Raw genomic sequence first — 18,615 nt, 5'->3', positions numbered from 1 at the left:
TCACACGTTACTTAACCCTCCACTTCAGCAACTAATACTTTATACAGACTGTTATATATACCGTTCGATAAGGAAACTAAGCTCGCTCATGGTTACTTCATTTACTTCGCACTATAGTCTGTGATCATGTCAACCTTCACCTACATGCCCATTCTGCTAAAAACATATTGTTTCAACTACTCAATTTCATAATTTCTCCTAATTTCTCTCACACTTTCTCTCACACTTTCTCATATGCAAAGCCTGCTGGGACATATGTGTCTGCTCCTATTCTCCACTATCAAGTTTTCCGGTTCTAGCTTAGCAAAACAGCGAAGAGGATTCCTACCTGCAGATAAGCCTATCAAAATGCCTTATAAACCTTACAAACACTAAAAGTGCATCTCCACGAAATAACAGACAACGGAGCAGGACAGAAGGGTACACAAGTTGCAACCTAGGCAGCTCTAATTCTACGGGCTTGCTGATTCTTTTCTCACTCAAGGCTCGTTGGATGGCCGTCAAATCCGTCAGTACATACACTGGCCATATTTCACCTGTGTTTCTGATGCGTTTACACTTATGCCACCGCATCCTTTGTCTGTTTTACATATATAGCAAACCGAAACTGCTAAACGGTACACGCTCATCAGACTGTACAAATTCACAGAAGTATAGCCATAATCCACAACCGTTTCTTACACAGTCACTTAGCATTTCTCACTCTCATAATAAAACGCTTTGCAAAAAGAAATATCTCATAAAAAAACATGTTTTCAACGTACAAAAATGTCAAGTTACTCTCACATACAAGACATACATCGTCTATAACTCATTCATTCAGACTGTCAAAATCCAGGCCTGCCATTAAAAGTATTGATATCAAAATGACGCCAAGTTACGGTACTACAACCAATATAGGCCATCTTGCCTCACCAAAATTAAATAAGATGTATTCCAAAGCAATGCTACCCCCCCCCCCCCCCCATTTCCATAGAACCCTAATACATGACTCTCTAAAATTTAGAGTCTAAATAATACAGATAGTGACCTAGCTAACGTTGGATATATATAGGCCTACAACAAACTGAATATGCTAGCTAGCTCCATGACAGATCTTTTAAGTTAATCACTCAATCATACACATATCCTGTCAAATTAATTTTCTTGATGCCGTTGAAAGTGAAAGCAGTATTGACAGTTCTGTAGACTACGCATTTGCAGAAATACAACCATCCATAGTCTTTATTACACAACCTGGGTTACTTCATTTCTATGTTACAAGCAAGTTACAAGCACAAGAGCCAAAGAGCAGACATTACTATGAAAACGTTATGAGACGTTGCGTTAATCACTCAATCATACAGCTATATATGCTGCTGGAGCGTGTGATAGAACACAGACGAGGTAGGAGCAAAAGTAATTTTTCCGAAATTCACTGCCAGATTGTGTCGCTTCAATTTTTCCCCTTTAGATGTGTTTAAGCTGTCTAGCTAGCTGTCCAACAGGCTGACAGTTTTCCCCACCCCGATTTCGTATTTTCAAAGATATACAGTAACGCAATTGGTAACTTTCAATGAGTTACATTTCATGATTGAACTAAATTGACATTGAGTTCAGAGTTCAACAGTAGTAAAGGGGGGGGGGGGGGGGGGCATCACAGCACACGCTAGCCCACATCTCTAAACTAGGCTGCTATGTCGGCGCTCATGTGCCACCCCTGGGCGGTCGCCCAGAGTTGCCCAATGGACGGGCCGGCCCTACATCTAAGTGTTATGACATGCCATCTAAGTGTTACGACATAGTAAAGGCCTTTGCAGCAAGTGTCTGGGACACATCCATGGCGACGCAACAAGGTAATCCGACAGCATCTCTTAGCACAAAATTGGCCATAAGTCATCAATATTTTATACAATCATCTTGATATTCAGGTGATACGTTGTGTGAAGGTATATGATCATGGGGACAAAACCATTTTAAAATTGCTCCATAGGGGGCGCGATAGTGCCAATCCTTGGACCCCTCCCAACGCCGCTTGCGGCTTTAATTGCCGTTACTTTTGGCATTTAAAAAAAGGGTTTTGTTGACCTGGCAGCCCACCGCGCCTGTGCAATTAAAGGGGAAACACTGAAAATGGAAAACAAAGTGATTATTTTGTATGTGACAAGCAAATTAATTCATTTGTTCATTTTTTTAAATGTAAAGGTGTTAATTTGTTATAACAAAAAGTGCCTAGAATTTGTAAATAACGGCCAACTGATTAAATCTCACGGACACACCAAAAAATGATGCTATGGTACTGCAGACTCCAATTCCTCATCTATGACTATATGACGACTTTTTTGCCATTCAAAGTAATTATAAAAAGTTGATCTTGTATGGAGATGTAGCTTTCTCCATGCAGGTGAAATTGCTGTGTGAGACTACACAGTCTATACCTAGGAGGGTCTTTCCTCTAAATGTTGTGATTACAATTTTGGATAGAAAGTTTTGTGCAAAATAATTTACGCTTAAATATTCAAGTTATGTGTGTAATATTGCCATAACCTTTTTTAATATGTTATTGCTATTTGTTTATGTTTATTTTTGTCTTTGTGGAAGCAAGATGAAAAGCAAATTTCAGTCGAAGCTATCACACTAAAACTTACCTTTGTTTTCTCTTTGAAGAGTACACTGATTTCTTCTTTAAATCTCTTATTGTGTAACAGTATACATGCCTGTTTTTCTTCATTATCATATTGAGGATCCTGAAAAATATGTTTTTATATTAAATGTCAAATACTAAATATTTCCTATCAAGTATTCAAGATTTAAATAATTTATATAACCGCTACTTACCTTTGGATCACACTCTATTTCAAGATCCTTATCTCTGAGATGATAACTCCTAGAAAAATACCAAAAGTCATTCAAAATGAAAAACATGATAGGTCTGTATACAGGTGTACCAAATCATTCTAATGGAATTAATAAAGTAGTAGCTAACTTTTTAATGTCCTCTGGGTTGATAGTATCTGTTTTGGTGCAGACGAAAGTGATGTTGTGACATTCTCCTCCTCCAGCAACGTGTCTCAGTGTTGTATCAAAGATCTCGTCAGCAACTTTCTCAGACAGGGCACGAGTGTTCTCATTCACAATCCAGACTGAGGAGCACTGGCTGAGACACTTTGGGGTTTAAATGGAGAAAGTTGGTCAATTTCAGCATTTCCCTTGGAAAGGGGAACCGGTCGGCTAGACCCGAATGTGCTCATATCTCCCCGACTAAACTGACAAAGAGCAAGTGTGATTGCTAGTGTTGTGTCGTTCACGAACGATTCGTTCAAAAGAACGAATCTTTCGGGTGAACGAAGTGTACTGAATCACTTCGTGAAATGATTCGTTCGCGGTACTGGTAGTTCACTGACTGACTATCGTTCACAGTTCAGTGATTCGTTCACTGAACGTACTGCGCCCACCCCAAAACATTAGCGAATGACAGTACACTTGCACGAATAGTTCGCGAATGACAGTAGACTTGCCCGAGTCGTTCGCGAACGACACAACAATAGTTTGTTCCTATTGCTGTAGCGAATGAGGAGCCTCTGGTGAGGAAAGTGAGCATGGAAATATAGATTATAAATAGATAATAATCAAACATCACTGTCAAGTGTGCTGCTTATTTTCAATGAAATAACAAGCCTTAAAAATAAAAAAAAGTCTCAAAGTAGGCCAGCCAAGGCTACTATTTTATCGACTACATTTTTTGAGAAAACGATAGCCTATATCTACTCAGCCAACGTATATCAGCACTTTCTCTTTCAAGCAGCCGTTAGAACAAGTCACGGTAAAGAAATCAGCATCTAGGGCTAAAACAACACGTTTTGGGAAATTTAGTAAAATAAAATGGCTATATCAATCACATTTTTTCAAACTAAATTGTTCAGAATAAAATTGAAAACAAAATTTTATTAAAAATAGAAATAAAATTACATTCTGCATTCAATTAAAATAAAATAATGTGCTAATATATGACCCGGGGTTCGCCTGTTTTCATTTTCGGTAGGCTGATTCTACTGATTCAGTACACTAAAAAGAACTGTTTTGCCCATGACTAGTGACTGCAAAACTGGTGGATGTACAAAAAACGTCAGCAGACCGGTTCAGGTGTCATTTGGACCATAGAGCCTATGCACGAACTGGAGAAGGTAGGAGGGGCCAGTCAGTGAAGTCTAGGAAGTATCGGGAAACAGCCTCTACTGCGCATGTTCAAAACTGTTGAGGGCAAAAGTGCTTGCTGCCCATCGAATTCAATGTTAACACATTGTTGACACATCTACACCCATAGACATATATACATTAAGGCTGTCAAAAGTGCCATGAAACTGAGTTAGAATATTAGCTTTTGTAATTAGAGTTCGAATATACTCGAATATCATTTGCAGATAATTCACACAAAAAAAGTTGCTTATTGTCAGGTGCAATGTGCAGGTGACTCTCCCTCTGAACTGGCCTGCGCGTTATTTTCCTCAAGCGGGCAGTAAAATAGAGGACATTGGTGAGCTTTCATACTAGGTTACATCTGGGGCCTCGTTTATAAAACGTATTTTAGATCAACTGTGTGGCGCATACGTAGAAAATCACGTCAAAGTAGTGATTTATAAAATTTCAACATGACTCGATTTGACCGTGGAAACGGTTGTGCCTTACCTCAGGTCTTCACTTGAGGTATGCACAAGCAAGTTAATTTTTTATAAATGAGCCCCCTGCAGTTTCTATAGCCTAATGCGCAAATGAATAAAGCCCTTTCTCGTGGGTGTAATTTCCCACAACTCGGCATTTATTAATCACAAGAATAGGGGAATGATTGTTTATAGGAGATCCCTGTTTATTTCTTAACACAAAAACTATTCAAATACCTGTAGCCTAAAACAACATAAATTACTTTGTTTAGCGTGTTTAACTTCTTTTATCGTCCAATTTTATCAAAATCTTCAGAACAGAAAGGAAACATAGCCTGCCATGGGAACATTATCTAGGCTAAATTGTTAGCTGACCAGATCTGTTGAACGAAGTGAAAATGCACTTTTTGTATGTCGCTTTGGATAAAAGCGTCTGCCAAATGAATGTAATGTAATGTAATAAAAAAGAGACTGGCTCGCGAGGCTAGCTGACCAGTAACGTTAGGTGTCCATTGAGCTGAAAGCATCACCGGAGGTTATTGCAGAGATTGTAAAAAATATGGACAAAGCTACTGTGACGTCACCCATTGACTCTCCGTGGGTCTCTAAAAACGTTTTGAAGCTCAATGGCGGGCGCGGCCATTTTCTCGATTTGGAGCCAAAACCATAGAGTTACGCGGTCTTGTGATTGTTAAATTTTGATTGACAGTCCGGTGCGGAAAAGCCCATCAACCTGAACGAGGCTAGCTGACTGTCTGCCGTTATGTTTTAAAATATATTATCAGATGTTTACGGAGTTTAATTTCCATCCGTGACTGTACTGTGTCATGTAATCACGTTATATGTATGACATTAAAAATAAAATTAGGCTATGTTCAGTTATCTTCAATTTATGTTTCTCAGCAAAACGAATATGCTTAGCTAGCATATCAGCTTGCCAGTGAGCTAGGTAGGCTATGCGTGGTTAGCTCACGCATTAGCAATATGAACCACAGGGGAAGAACATTGACTACACTGATGGTCAATCAATCAATAACGGATGGCCTAGGGACAAAGGGGCATAGGGAGTCGAGTGCTGAGGAGAGAGATGAAGTTAGGGTGGAGGATGCAGAGTTAGTGGGGAGCTTGGAAAATGATTGAAGAGTGGGGAGGGAAGCAGTCACTCTGGGAGCAAGAGAAGAGGGTGATAGGGAGCAGAGGTTACGGCAGACAGTGACAGTGGGGATGGGAGGAGGAGAGGGAGGATGTGGAGAGAGGGGGAGGGAGAAGGAGATGAAGTGATGGTCAGACGTATGCAGGGGGGTAACCGTAAGATTGGAGCTGGAGCAGGTCCTCAGGAAGATCAGGTCTAGGAGGTTGCCTGCCTTGTGGGTTGGGGGAGAGTGTTGTAGGGAGAGGTCGAAGGAGTGGAATACAAATTAATAATTGGACTTTAAATTCTGTCGGGTCCTAGACACGACAGTAACAGCGGTTACCACTTTCTGGTTGTTTACAACTTCAGTAACGTTACGATGGTGCAGAAGTACAATGCAAGGCAAGGATGCATTTCACCTCTAAAGCATTTCACCTCTAAAGCAATGAAAAGACAGGAAGTTCTTGCATTTATACATATATTTTCATCAAACTGAACGCTCTTTTTGACATGGGAACCAACGTGCTATAATAAATACCATATTACCAAGGTTCATGTGGATTGGTTTTGTACATTCCTGTAGACATAATTTACATTACATTACAGGCATTTATCCAGAGCGACTTACACAACTTTTTACATAGCATTTTACATTGTATCCATTTTATACAGCTGGATATATACTGAAGCAATGCAGGTTAAGTACCTTGCTCAAGGGTACAACAGCAGTGTCCTTACCCGGGAATCGAACCTGCGACCTTTCGGTTACAAGCCCAGCTCCTTACCCACTGTGCTACACTATAGGGAAACTATATTGCATAAAGGGGTATTTCACTTTGGTAACATCTTAAGCTTTATAGTTTCCTTATAGCTCCTTGCCTAGCTATTAAGCTAGTTAGCATGAGAAAATGCATTTAGCTACAAAGTGCGAAATTTCAGTGATATGAATTGAATCAAATTTAATGTGGCTTTATCATCTGGCATGTTCCCAGCCAGCTATCTGCTAACTTTTGAGATGATTAAGCCAGCTACAGAGACTTGCTAGCTATCTTCATAGCAAAGAAAGCTACATATGAGGCTACTAAATTAACTAACATACCAGTTACTTGTACATACGCATGCGCACAACAATGTGTCGCAGTACGCAATGATCTGACAGCATTGTGGTCAATAAGGGGTTGATATGTCCAAATGGCACCTGAACCAGAAACAGTCTGATGCTGTTTTTGTACATCATCTGATGTTGCAGGTACACAGGGTCCATGGTGTGGGCTCATAAATGTATCTGTACAATAAAAATAAAATCACCCAGCAACAGATTAAAACATGAAGCACTGACAGTACCTTTTTCCACATCTCACTTCTGTGTTTACTGACATCTCCGGCCCCAGGCAGGTCCACCAGCACAACCCCTTCCAGTAGAGCTGGAGACTGTGGCAAGGAGATGGTGACTCGCTTCACAAGAGGCCAGAACTTATCTTTTCCTTTTTCATCACTCCGAATGTAGCATTCAATGCTTCGAGACAGTTCTTTGGCCTGTAGAGAGGTTTTAGGAGCATGAATATTCATTAAAATACACTGAACTACATAATTTTTTTACTTAAAGAGGAGAGACAGAAATATGCAGTTATCCTGTCAAAAAGAATATCTCTATTCACTTTGAGGTTAATAAGTGTTATTGTGCATAAGACTCACTTTGTCAAACTGCATTGTCTTCCTGCCTGTGTGGGGAATCTCAGGAAACTCTCTGGGCCCCACCAATTCACTGTAACTTTTCTCCAGTCCCACTTTTCCATAAATGGCTGTGATCTTTTCTCTTGCCATTTCTACCATTTCATCATCTTCTGCAGTCTTTTTTGAAGCGTTTTGATGGTCATTTTCATTTTTGAGTAATTCTACCAGGAATAGCAGTTCTGATTTCCAGTCCTGGAATATTAACTTCTTAATCATGAACATGTATTATCAAATAGAACACAATGGTGTTGATTTGTTTTCAGAAACCAGTCATGGTTGAGTTTCTATGCTAGCCTCCAAGTTAATTCTCTTAATTCTATTTCTTGCAACAGTCAGAACTGTGTGAGAATTGCTATGCAATATGTAGTTTCCTGTTTTGGGTTCATCTGCTTACCTCTGGGCTGATGAATTCAATATCAGCTTTGTATTTTCTGGATTTTGTATTGGCTTGCACTTGCACTAAGACTGAAGTGCAGGCATGTGAGAGTGATGAAGGCAGAAGCTGGTCTTCATTGATAATTGCGTTGATCAGTGAGCTCTTCCCTGCTCCCGTCTTCCCAAACAGTCCAATGTAAATTTTCTCTTTTTGGTCATATTCTTTTAAATCTGAGACCTTCTTTCTGCAGGGTTAGGACAGACTATTTTTGAAACAATTACAGAATTTACACAACTTCATGTAATCCAACTTTACTTGCCTAATAAGCAATGTCAAAAAATGTAGGAATTATGTGGCAAACCACTGTGACATGTGAGCCTGTCAAAGCTTCTTATGCTGAACATAAATGATTCATCTTGTTTTGAAAAACAAAATAATGTATCACCGGCAAGGACAGCAGCATAAGCTAACATGTTCAAAAAATATTGTGCTGTTCATTGATTGCAGAATTACATTGACTTAACAGATAATTGTACATTCCGAATTTGGGTGGGAATTAGATAGTACAGACGCATGTTGTCAAATTTATGTATATAAAAGTAACTAAATAAAAGTATACATTTGTTTTATTACAAAATAAGTTTTTTACTTGAGATCGTTCAGGAACTCCATGCTCTGTCTCTCTCTGCTGGTAACATTTTTCAGTTTGGTGTAAACCTGAGACATGGCTTGTTTTCCGTCTTCTATTGCATCTTTGCCTGTTAAGACACGGGGGAATCACTGTGAAAAACATGCATGATATAATTAACGTTTACAAATAAATGGAAGCATAACAGTGTTCCTATGGTGAAGGCTTCTAGGGGCTCCATACTGATATAGGTTCCTTTTTGCCTCCATGGCCTGGCCAGGTCCATGGGAAACGTTTTTTAGATATCTTTAACAGACTCTTTGTATTATTGGTAAAAGTAACACCAATAACACAAGACAATGTGGCCTTTTAAAAGATCTAAGTAACAATTTTCGACAAATTAGCAAAAGTCTGTGAAAATGAAATGTTTGGGACCTGTATGTGCTTTTTGAATTTTATTTCAGTACAAATGGTCATTTTTTCATGTAGCATTAGGCCCTTGAATCTTATAGAATTAACACTAATATATGATGTAAAGGCCTATAAGAGAAAAGATAGACACTCACAGGTTAAGAGAAGCTCTTCCGTCTCACTTGAAAACACTGGTTGTCTTTTATTTTTCAGCTTTCTCCTCTTGGATGTCAGATCATCATTCCCACAGAGCTTTCGTTTACCTTTCTGAGGAGCTGGAAAAGCATGTGTGTTTGAAAATGACTTCTGAACATCATGTAACAGACCCCTAACACATATATTCGCATAAACTAATGGTGGGCACTGCAAGCACTTGTCATACTTGTAAGCATTTACCACACAGAAATTAAATTACAGTATAATAGCGGGCTCCAAAGATTCCAAGACTCTAAGAAACACAGGAAACAGTTTCCCCAGTATTCATAGTCAAACCTGGAACATGTGTTTTTTGTTTCAGTGTGTTGTAATGTCACATTTTATTTCATCCTTGAATGCCCCAAAAAACTTCACTCACATTCTTCCACTTGTTCCTGAGCTGGTCCCGCTGATCTTTCCTCACCATCACCCAGTTGCTGCTCCCCTACTTGAAGAGAACGTCGAAAGCTTTTATGTCAGGGCCATGAATTAAATAATTTTTTCATTCTAACAGAAGTGTGTCGATGCCACAGCTGAGAATTTATTTCATAACTGTTATATTTCTATTCATGCTGAACTTCCAATTGGTTAAATATATTTACAAAAATAGTAAAGCCTCATTTTTTGTAAACACTGAAATTTGTATCTACATTCAATTTTCTGAACAGCTAAATCACTTTCGTCCTCCTCCAATTACTCCTTTGTGCTTTATATTTTACAAGCATAGTGAAACACTCTTACCATAATTACATGGCACCAGATTTAGTCCACGGGCCATTGTTTCCAGCTCTGTGATCCAGTAGAGTTCCCTCTCTTTTAGTGCTTTACAACCATTGACCTGCTCAATTGGAAATAAAATCAGATCTTTAAGAGAATGGCCATTGTTGTTAAAATGAACAGGGATTGGTCGATATTGGCGTTTTCTGATGGAGCTTCTGTGGTCTTTGGATCTTCTTTGGAGTGTGGTTGTAGTCTTCCCAACATACTGCATCGGGCATTTTTTACACTGGATGATGTAGATGACACTTGGTGTCTTGCATGTCAGATATTGTGTGATGTTGTAATGTTCTCCTGTAGCTGTGCTCTGAAATTTAACAGCACCCTTCCATATGTGCCCGCAGCAGCGGCATCCCTGGGAATTACACGTGTCAACGCCCGTACGAGTGCCTGCAGTCCTGGAAGAAGGACCTGCTTGAGCCACGGGAGCAGTCTCTGGAGCAGTCTCCTCTGTCCTGTGTTCCTCTGAGGGGAAGATGGGGTGAAAGAAAATGATGTATGTGCGTAGTTCCACATGGTGTTCGTTATGTGACTCACCTTTGTCTATTAAGTCTAAACTGTGAGGCTAATGACATTTTGTAAACATTATTTACGTTTGGAATATGAACATTTTTTATGTTGCAGGAGTTTATAGTGACAGTGTCACCTTGAGTCAAAGAGATTCAGTCAAACCACTCAAAGTCAGATATGCAGTACCGTACTGTATTTTATAATAACCAATATGATAGTATCAAGTGACTGATAAAGTATGATTTTCATCTTGCAGGAGTTTATAGGGATAGTCAGACTTGTTGAGTCGATCAGGCACAGGGAAATTCAGAGCGGCTGACTTCTCAGAGCCTCTGGGCAGTCAAGGAGACTAAATTTGTTTTAGACCTTTTAATTTATTGATATCTGTTGGGATGTGAAGGAAATTTCACCAAATATGAACAAAGGTTTTCTGACAACAAAGCTACATACTGCATCTGTAATCATATGAATCCAGTACATTTTAATAAAACAGTGAAAAACTTACCATATGTATATGGCACGCAATTCAGTCCATGGGCCATTGTTGCAAGCTCTCTGATCCAGTAGAGTTCCCTCTCTTTTAGTGCTTCAGAACCATTGACCTGCTCAATTGGATATACAATCAGATGATCAAGACAATGGTCATTGTTGTTGAAATGATCAGGGACTGGCTGACGTCGCTGATTTGTGATGGAAGCTCTGTGTTCTTCGACTGTTCTCTGCAGTGTGGTCAAAGTCTTCCCAACATACTGCACCGGGCATTTTTTGCACTGGATGATGTAGATGACACTTGGTGTCTTGCATGTCAGATATTGTGTGATGTTGTAATGTTCTCCTGTAGCTGTGCTCTGAAATTTAACAGCACCCTTCCATATGTGCCGGCAGCAGCGGCATCCCTGGGAATTACACGTGTCAACGCCCGTACGAGTGCCTGCAGTCCCTGAAGAAGGACCTGCTTGAGCCATGGGAGCAGTCTCTGGAACAGTCTCCTCTGTCCTGTGTTTCTCTGAGGGGAAGATGGGGTGAAAGAAAATGATGTATGTGCGTACTTCCACATGGTGTTCGTTATGTGACTCACCTTCACTTGTCTATTAAGTCTAAACTGTGAGGCTAATGACATTTTGTAAACATTATTTACGTTTGGAATATGAACATTTTTTATGTTGCAGGAGCTTATAGTGACAGTGTCGTTAAGCAATGTAGTTAAGCATTATTTCCCAACATATTTCACAGTAATTGTTACCAAATTATTAACTGTTATCGAAGTTCATGCATAATTTAATGCATAGTTCATGCATAACTGTTATCAATATTCATGCATAATTTTCTAAACACTATAAAATATATTGAAAAATTGCTTATCAAACAAACAATAAAAATGCAATTTCAGAGCACAGCTTTCACAACACATCTCAGTTTGGCTAAAAACAAGAATATTTAGTGTGTAGTTTAGCATACTCTACGTTCAGCACTGCAGGCAAAGTTTCTCATCTCTGCCAATTCATTTTACAAGAATATTCATATTCTGCCACGAGCCAACAGACGTGTAAATAAAGAGCCTAGCACTGTATGAACAGAATTGAAGACGCTTAACCAGTTGTGATGATATACAGTGTGCTAATTAAATATACAGTAAATATTTGACCGTTGATGGACTCACCAGTGTTTCAATGAAGGGACAAAATCATGTAATCTTCACTTGTTGTTTTTCAAGCCTTCTAATAATTTTGAAAGGAAGTTGTTCTCTTTTATCATCTCCTTACTGTTCAGCAAGTTTTGTTTTCTACAGTACACCCCGCCCAGCTGTATCATTTTACTGTGTCATCACAGTAAAATATGTTTGCTGCCAGTATTTGTTTAAACAAATCATTGTCTCATATGTCCTTAGGTAAGGGACTGATCTGTTGTCGGGGTGACAGTCTTTTGTTAGTCTTTTGTGTAATGAAATTTTTCAGAGGCCAGAATTGTTTTAAATTGGTTTAAGTGAAGGTCTTAAGGGGCATGGGTCATGAAGGAAATATTGTTGCAGACATGAGGACAGCAGGAGATTAGCTGCAAGCTAATGAACACACTTTTAAAATGTGTGTCTGGCAACTGAAGGAAATTGCAACAAGTGCGTTATGTATATGGGTTGTGTTTTATCACTTGTGAGTAAATGATGAGCAAATGGCTTGCCAATGATCTCTTAACCCTCCTATTATGTTTGGGGTCAATTTCACCCCATTCAAGGTTTATTAATGCTAAAACCTTGGTTAACATAATTTTTTCAGCTAGAGTTTTCGTGACTATTCCAGACCTGCCAACCTGTACGCATTTTGTGTACCAACCACGCCCTTATCGGTCAAAATACGCAGGTACGAAATGCCAGTTGAAAATACGCAACAAAAAATATATATTGTAATGTAATTACGGAAAACAATCACTCATTACAAAACAATGCCGCACATATATTCGGTATTTAAGCTACATTCCTCGGATTGAACCAGATGCTACGACCTTGTGCTTGTGGTTCTGTAACCCCTCCCCGACTCTTACTCACTCAACATCCACTGATACGCAGCGGTAATTTATTATCCACCGAGACGTAACGCTGCATTGCTGTGGTAAAATGGGAAGTGGGGAGTAATAATCAAGCACAAAAATGTGACCGTAATGTTAACATATAAAACGTTAAAAAATGTTCGGTAACTTTACGAGATGATGAATTTCAAGGGGTATATCCTAATGAGATAAATTTATATATATAGTTAGCCGTAGTAGCTCGCATACGATGTGATTAGCCTCGTTACGAGACGGCTGCGGTGTGAATAACTGATGGAGTAGCCTAATTTAGCTTCTGTAATTCAAACGCTACGGAGACTCCCTCTTCTAACTTTGAATCGCGCACGCTCTGTTGGAGCCAAGTGACCATTGCAAAGGTGTTTGACTACATACTGCTAACGTAGCAAATAATTCCTATTGTTGCAGCCAGTCACCCGACCAGCCTTGCAATTAGAAAGTAATAATGACGTCAGATGACTAGGATAATAACAGGGAGAGAGAGCAGCAGACCTACTAAAAAGAAGCGAGTTCATACCCCCCAGAAGTTCCTTGCAAAATATCATGAGCAATGGCCGTGCCTCCGCCCCTCAAAACTTCCGCACCATGCATTTTGCATATTGTGCAATTATGATTTTTACATTAACCACCAAGGAGCTTCAGGTAATAATTTAGCTAAACCTCTAGTTACAGAGGCCTACGTTCCTAGATCATTTTTCAATTGAGAACATTTTTTTTCATTAGGCCTATATGATGTGTGCCTATATAAGCTTATTCAATTATTTAATTAATTAAATAAAAATGGAAATCATGAACAGAAACTTGGTTTTATTCATAATTGACAGTGTTTTACATTACAAAATAAGTTTCTGTAAATACTTGAAATGAAATCGTTACAATACACAAAATAATTTTTTTCAATTTTTATTAAATAATTGAATGCAATTCGCTTATGGTTATCAGTTTGTATAAGCGCACATATCATATAATGAAATATTAATCATGAAAAAAATGGTTTTAAGCAGGTGTAGGCTCAAACTTTCGACTTGCAAGTATATCATAATATAGCCCAGTGCAGTGCAAGTGAAATTTTAGAATCAGGTCAAATTATACAATTTTGCCTGATCACTTCAACAGTCAAAACTAGAATTATGAAGAATGTATAAGGGGAGGATGGGAGAGTCATGTTTTATTTACCAGGCTATTAAGATGGTCAGTAGAAAGGCCAAAAGTAGCTGAGAGAGAAACTTAGGTAACACTTTCAGTTACAATCATTTTCTGTAGGTTTATTTTTCTGGGGTCAGTTTGACCCCAGACATAAAAGTTTTTGTTAATTTGAACGTAATAGGAGGGATAATGGACATTACTATAAACTGTTACCAAAGTTTGAAATATTCATGCATAATTTGCTAAACACTGTTTCAAAACAAACAATAAAAATGCTATTTCAGAGCACAGCTTCCTCAACACATCTCATCTTTGAATGAAAACAAGAATATTTTAGTATACTCTACGTTCAATCCAGGCAAACTTTCTCATCTCTACCAATTCATTTTACAAAAATATTCATATTCTGCTATAAGCCAACATAAGTGTAAATAAAGAGCCTAGCACTGTATGAACAGAATTGGAGACACTTAACCAGTTGCGATGATATACAGTGTAGTAATTAAATATACAGTACATATTTAACCGTTGACGGACTTGCCAGGGTTTTCCATGAAGGGACAAACTCATGCAATCTTCACTTGTTTTTAAAGCTTCCAATAATTTTGAAAGGAATTTGCTCTCTTTTATCATCTGCTTTCTGTTCAGTAAGTTTCGTTTTCTATAATACACCCCACCCAGCTGTAATTGGTCTGTGGTTTTTTAATTAGGGTGTGTCCATACAATGGAACATAATTCACCTTTTGCTAAATTGTTTTCATTGTACAACTCTGACATCACAGTAAAATATGTTTGTTTAAGCAAATCATTGTCTTTTATGCCGTTAAGTAAGGGACTGATCTGTTGTCGGGGTGACAGATGGCTTGTTAGTCTTTTTTGTAATGAAATTTTTCCGAGGCCAGAATTGTTTTGATTGGTTAAAGTGAAGGTCTTAAGACGCATGGGTCATGAAGGAAAGATTGTTACAGACATGAGGACAGCAGGAGATTAGCTGCAAGCTAATGAACACGCTTCTAGAATGTGTGCCTGGGAAGGAAATTATGAATGATTAGTACTGAAATTACAAAAATAGTGCAACAAGTGTGTTATGTATGTGGATTGTGTTTTGTGTGTGCATTGTGTGTATGTGCATGTTTTTGTATGTCCTTGTGTGTGTGTGTATGTGTTTTTGTATGACTTTATGTGTGTGAGTGTGTGTGTGTGGACATGTTTTTCTATGTGCTTGTGTGTGAGTGTGTGTATGTGTTTTTGTATGTCTTTGTGTGAGTGTGTGCATGTATGTGTTTTTGTATGTCTTTGTGTTTTGTGTGTGTGTGCATCAACTCCTTCTCTCCTACTTAGTTCCACACATCATTTGGTTCAGCAAAGAACCATCTCAGGCAGAGCATAAAAGTGTGTGCGAGAGAGAGAGAGAGAGAGAGAGAGAGAGAGGCCAGTATAATATTGTCTCTTCTCTGAATCCAAGATCCTTCGGAGGAGGGAAGGACAAGAAGAAATAGAGAAAGATACAGCTCGAGTAAGAGATAGATAGAGAGATAGAGAGAGAGAGATCTAGGTAGACAGAAATAAGGAGGGAGGGAATGTAAAAGAGGACGTTTCTTTCCACAGTGGAGGAAGGGAGTCATAACGCTGTCCTGCAGACGGAGGGGTAACAGACAGATCTCCACCTGCCTGCTGCACACTTGCACAGTAAGTAACATCTGCAGCTCTGTGCTTTCAGTGGAAGGAGAGATGGAGAGATGGGCAGAGGATGTGTAAAGGCATTGGTAGCAGCTCTGAAATTTTATTCATATGAAAAAAACAGGAATGGACAGGATGAGTCAGGTTTATTTCTCAACTGCAGCATTTTCCCCCTCCTCTCTTCTTTACGTCTCTCCCAGTGCCTCTTCCCTGCATCTTTCCCTCTTTTATTCCCTTCACTGCATCTCCGCCTCTAACTCTCTACCTTTTCTCTCATTTTCTGATATTCGTGTGCATGTTCATCCACCTTTTTTTTTTCCTCTCATGAATGTGAAAGTTCTGATCCTCGGACCGTAAATGTCTTAGCCAGAGGCACTTAAGCCTGTCGTATGCAAACACACATCATGGGCTTGTTGCACTCCGACTAACAGCTGCTACCGGGAGAGGATGTTCACCTGGAAAGGAAAGTGCTGGTGGTCCTGGAGATATTTGATAGTCTGAAAATCAGGATTTACTGGTTAACCAGGAAAACTCCCATCCCTATTTTATCATGTTTGGGTCCTTTTATTAATAAAATACACCTATGCATCTAATTTTCCTGTCCCAAAGTCGTCTACACTTGAATCACAGACTCCTGTGACTGTTTGGGAATCCTCTTGTGTTCTTCATTGAGCCACATTGTTTGTTCATTATGAGGTGGTGATTGTGCTTGTTTCACCTTTACTTGACCAGGTAGGTCAGCTGAAAAGGCACTGCTCATGTGTGCTGATGACCCATGGGTAGCTGAGTCTGTAACCCAGCGGTTGCTGGCTTGATTCCCAAGCGGGGCTCAGCTACTGTGCCCTTAAATAATGTCCTTAACCCAGATGCTGCATGTGTAGTAAATACATTTTAAAATGGATGGCATGGAAAATGGTTGTCGATTGCGGATTTATTTGGTCACCTGGCGGTCTTGTCATGTAGTGATTGTGATATATATTTTTGGGACCCCCCCCCTCAAAAACGAGATGTTACACCTCAAGGGGTTTATCCTAATAAATAAATTTGAACACACACGACGAGGAGTGCGTCGAGTGCACAAATAAATATCAAAAAATGAGACAGACGTCCTGCGTCTGTGCGCATGTCCGCCAACCTGCTGTCGTGCGAAGGAGACCAGTAGAAGATGGCCTGCCGACGGGCCGGAGCTTTTCGGCGGGTGTGGCGTGACCTCATTGGGCTCGCCTCGTGCTAGCTTCTCAGCCGCGGCGCGAGCGCTTCAGCGCACGGACGCGTTTTTCGAAGAGTCGGCCCGGGGACGAGGCAGGCGGCGGTCAGCGGTGCGGCGTCCCGGGACAGGTTGAGGTTGAACTCTCCGCACTCCGCGTGCGTCCCGCCTCCGCGACAACAGCGGCCGCCACTTGATCAGTAGGCGAGAGTATAAGCTTTCTAACGATGTATAACATGTCTAATTTTGCTTTTTGAATAGCGTTTTATAGGTTAGCGTAACCGAACATTTTCTTACCATGGCATTCGCTCTATATGGTAGCATTAAAAGACGTTACACCTAACGAAACGTTGTCAACAATTTTTCGTAATTCCTTGGAAAATACCATTATTATTGAGGACTTCTGGGCATAGCTAAGCCATATGTTTGCTGATAGACCTATCTGACATCGTTTTCTGGAGCAAAACAGAAGCGGATATAACTGTCATTGATTTACTGTCTCTGTCTCCATCTACTGAACATAGATAAGATTTCATCATTGCTATGTAAGTATAGTATCATTGCTAAGTGTTACCAGCCACCAGCCTCAGACAGTCAGTGCTCTTTGGAAACATTAAACAAGCTGTCAAGAACGTGAGACTTTTACTATGGGTGACTTCAATTACCCCTCTATAAATTGGGAATTGGTGGCAGGACAAGAAAAAAGTGAGGTAGAATTTTTAGTTGTTATCAATGTCAGCATAGTATGTCAGTCAGCCTACAAGAGGGAAATCAATTCTGGATCTGGTGCTAAGTAATGATCCTGACAGAATTTGTAGCATAGAGGTAATCGAGCCACTTGGGAGTGGGACTAGCGATCATTCTGCAGTCAGTTTTAATATATTATGAAAATTAACAAGGCCATCTCTACCAGAATTTCACATTCTAGATGAGCCAATTTTAACAAGATGCAAGCAACTTGAAGTACTATTGACTGGGTGCAACTTCTTGATTGTAAGACTGTGATTGAAAAGTGGGGCAGGTTCAAAAGGGTTATAATTGAGGCACAATGCAAGTTTATTCCAAAGGTTATGAAAAATAAGTTGAAGAAGCAGTCTCCCTAGGTAATGAACAAAGTCATACAGGAAAGTCTCATAAAAAAATTAACTGTATAAGATATTTAAAAACCACAGCACTGAGAGTAATAAGGCTGAATACTGTAATATGTGCACTAAGGATAAGAAATAACTACGGGAAACCAAGAGGCTCTTTGAAAAGCAAATTGCCCAAGATGCAAAAAGCAATGCTAAATGTTTCTCTCAATACAGTAGTAGCGTTTTACTAAAAGAGAGGCTACTAATAGACTGGAAGCCATAGTCAGTACTCAGAATGTCTTTGCAGATATTGAGATAGAGGATCAATAAGTACTGGAAGCAAGGTAATATAATACCAGTATATAAAAAAGGGGATCGTACTGATCCAAGAAACTACAGGCCTGTCAGTTTAACTTGCATTACATGTAAAAAACTAGAATCTATCATTAGAGACAAATTAGAAATGTTTCTTGAAAATAACTACATCTTACAGCATGGTTTTCACAAGGGAAGGTCATGCCTGGCAAACATTCTGGTATTCCTTGAAGAA

At 39.4% G+C, this 18,615-nt stretch overlaps 1 protein-coding gene across 1 annotated transcript; it reads right to left on the bottom strand.

Moving 5' to 3' along the window:
- Positions 1 to 5,666: 5,666 nt before the first annotated feature.
- On the bottom strand, positions 5,667 to 17,000 carry LOC118231773. Its single transcript, XM_035426021.1, has 8 exons — positions 16,892 to 17,000; positions 10,906 to 11,406; positions 9,855 to 10,355; positions 9,493 to 9,561; positions 8,529 to 8,637; positions 7,898 to 8,123; positions 7,114 to 7,305; positions 5,667 to 5,681 (listed from the first exon to the last, which is right to left on the bottom strand). Exons 1-8 carry the CDS (start codon positions 16,998 to 17,000, stop codon positions 5,667 to 5,669), a joined length of 1,722 nt encoding a protein of 573 aa, XP_035281912.1.
- Between the last annotated feature and the right edge of the window lie 1,615 nt (positions 17,001 to 18,615).

Source organism: Anguilla anguilla, chromosome 1 (genome assembly GCF_013347855.1).
Source record: "Anguilla anguilla isolate fAngAng1 chromosome 1, fAngAng1.pri, whole genome shotgun sequence".
Taxonomy (NCBI): domain Eukaryota; kingdom Metazoa; phylum Chordata; class Actinopteri; order Anguilliformes; family Anguillidae; genus Anguilla; species Anguilla anguilla.
The sequence above is the reverse complement of the archived record's forward strand: the minus strand, read 5'-3'. Positions and strand labels throughout refer to the sequence as shown.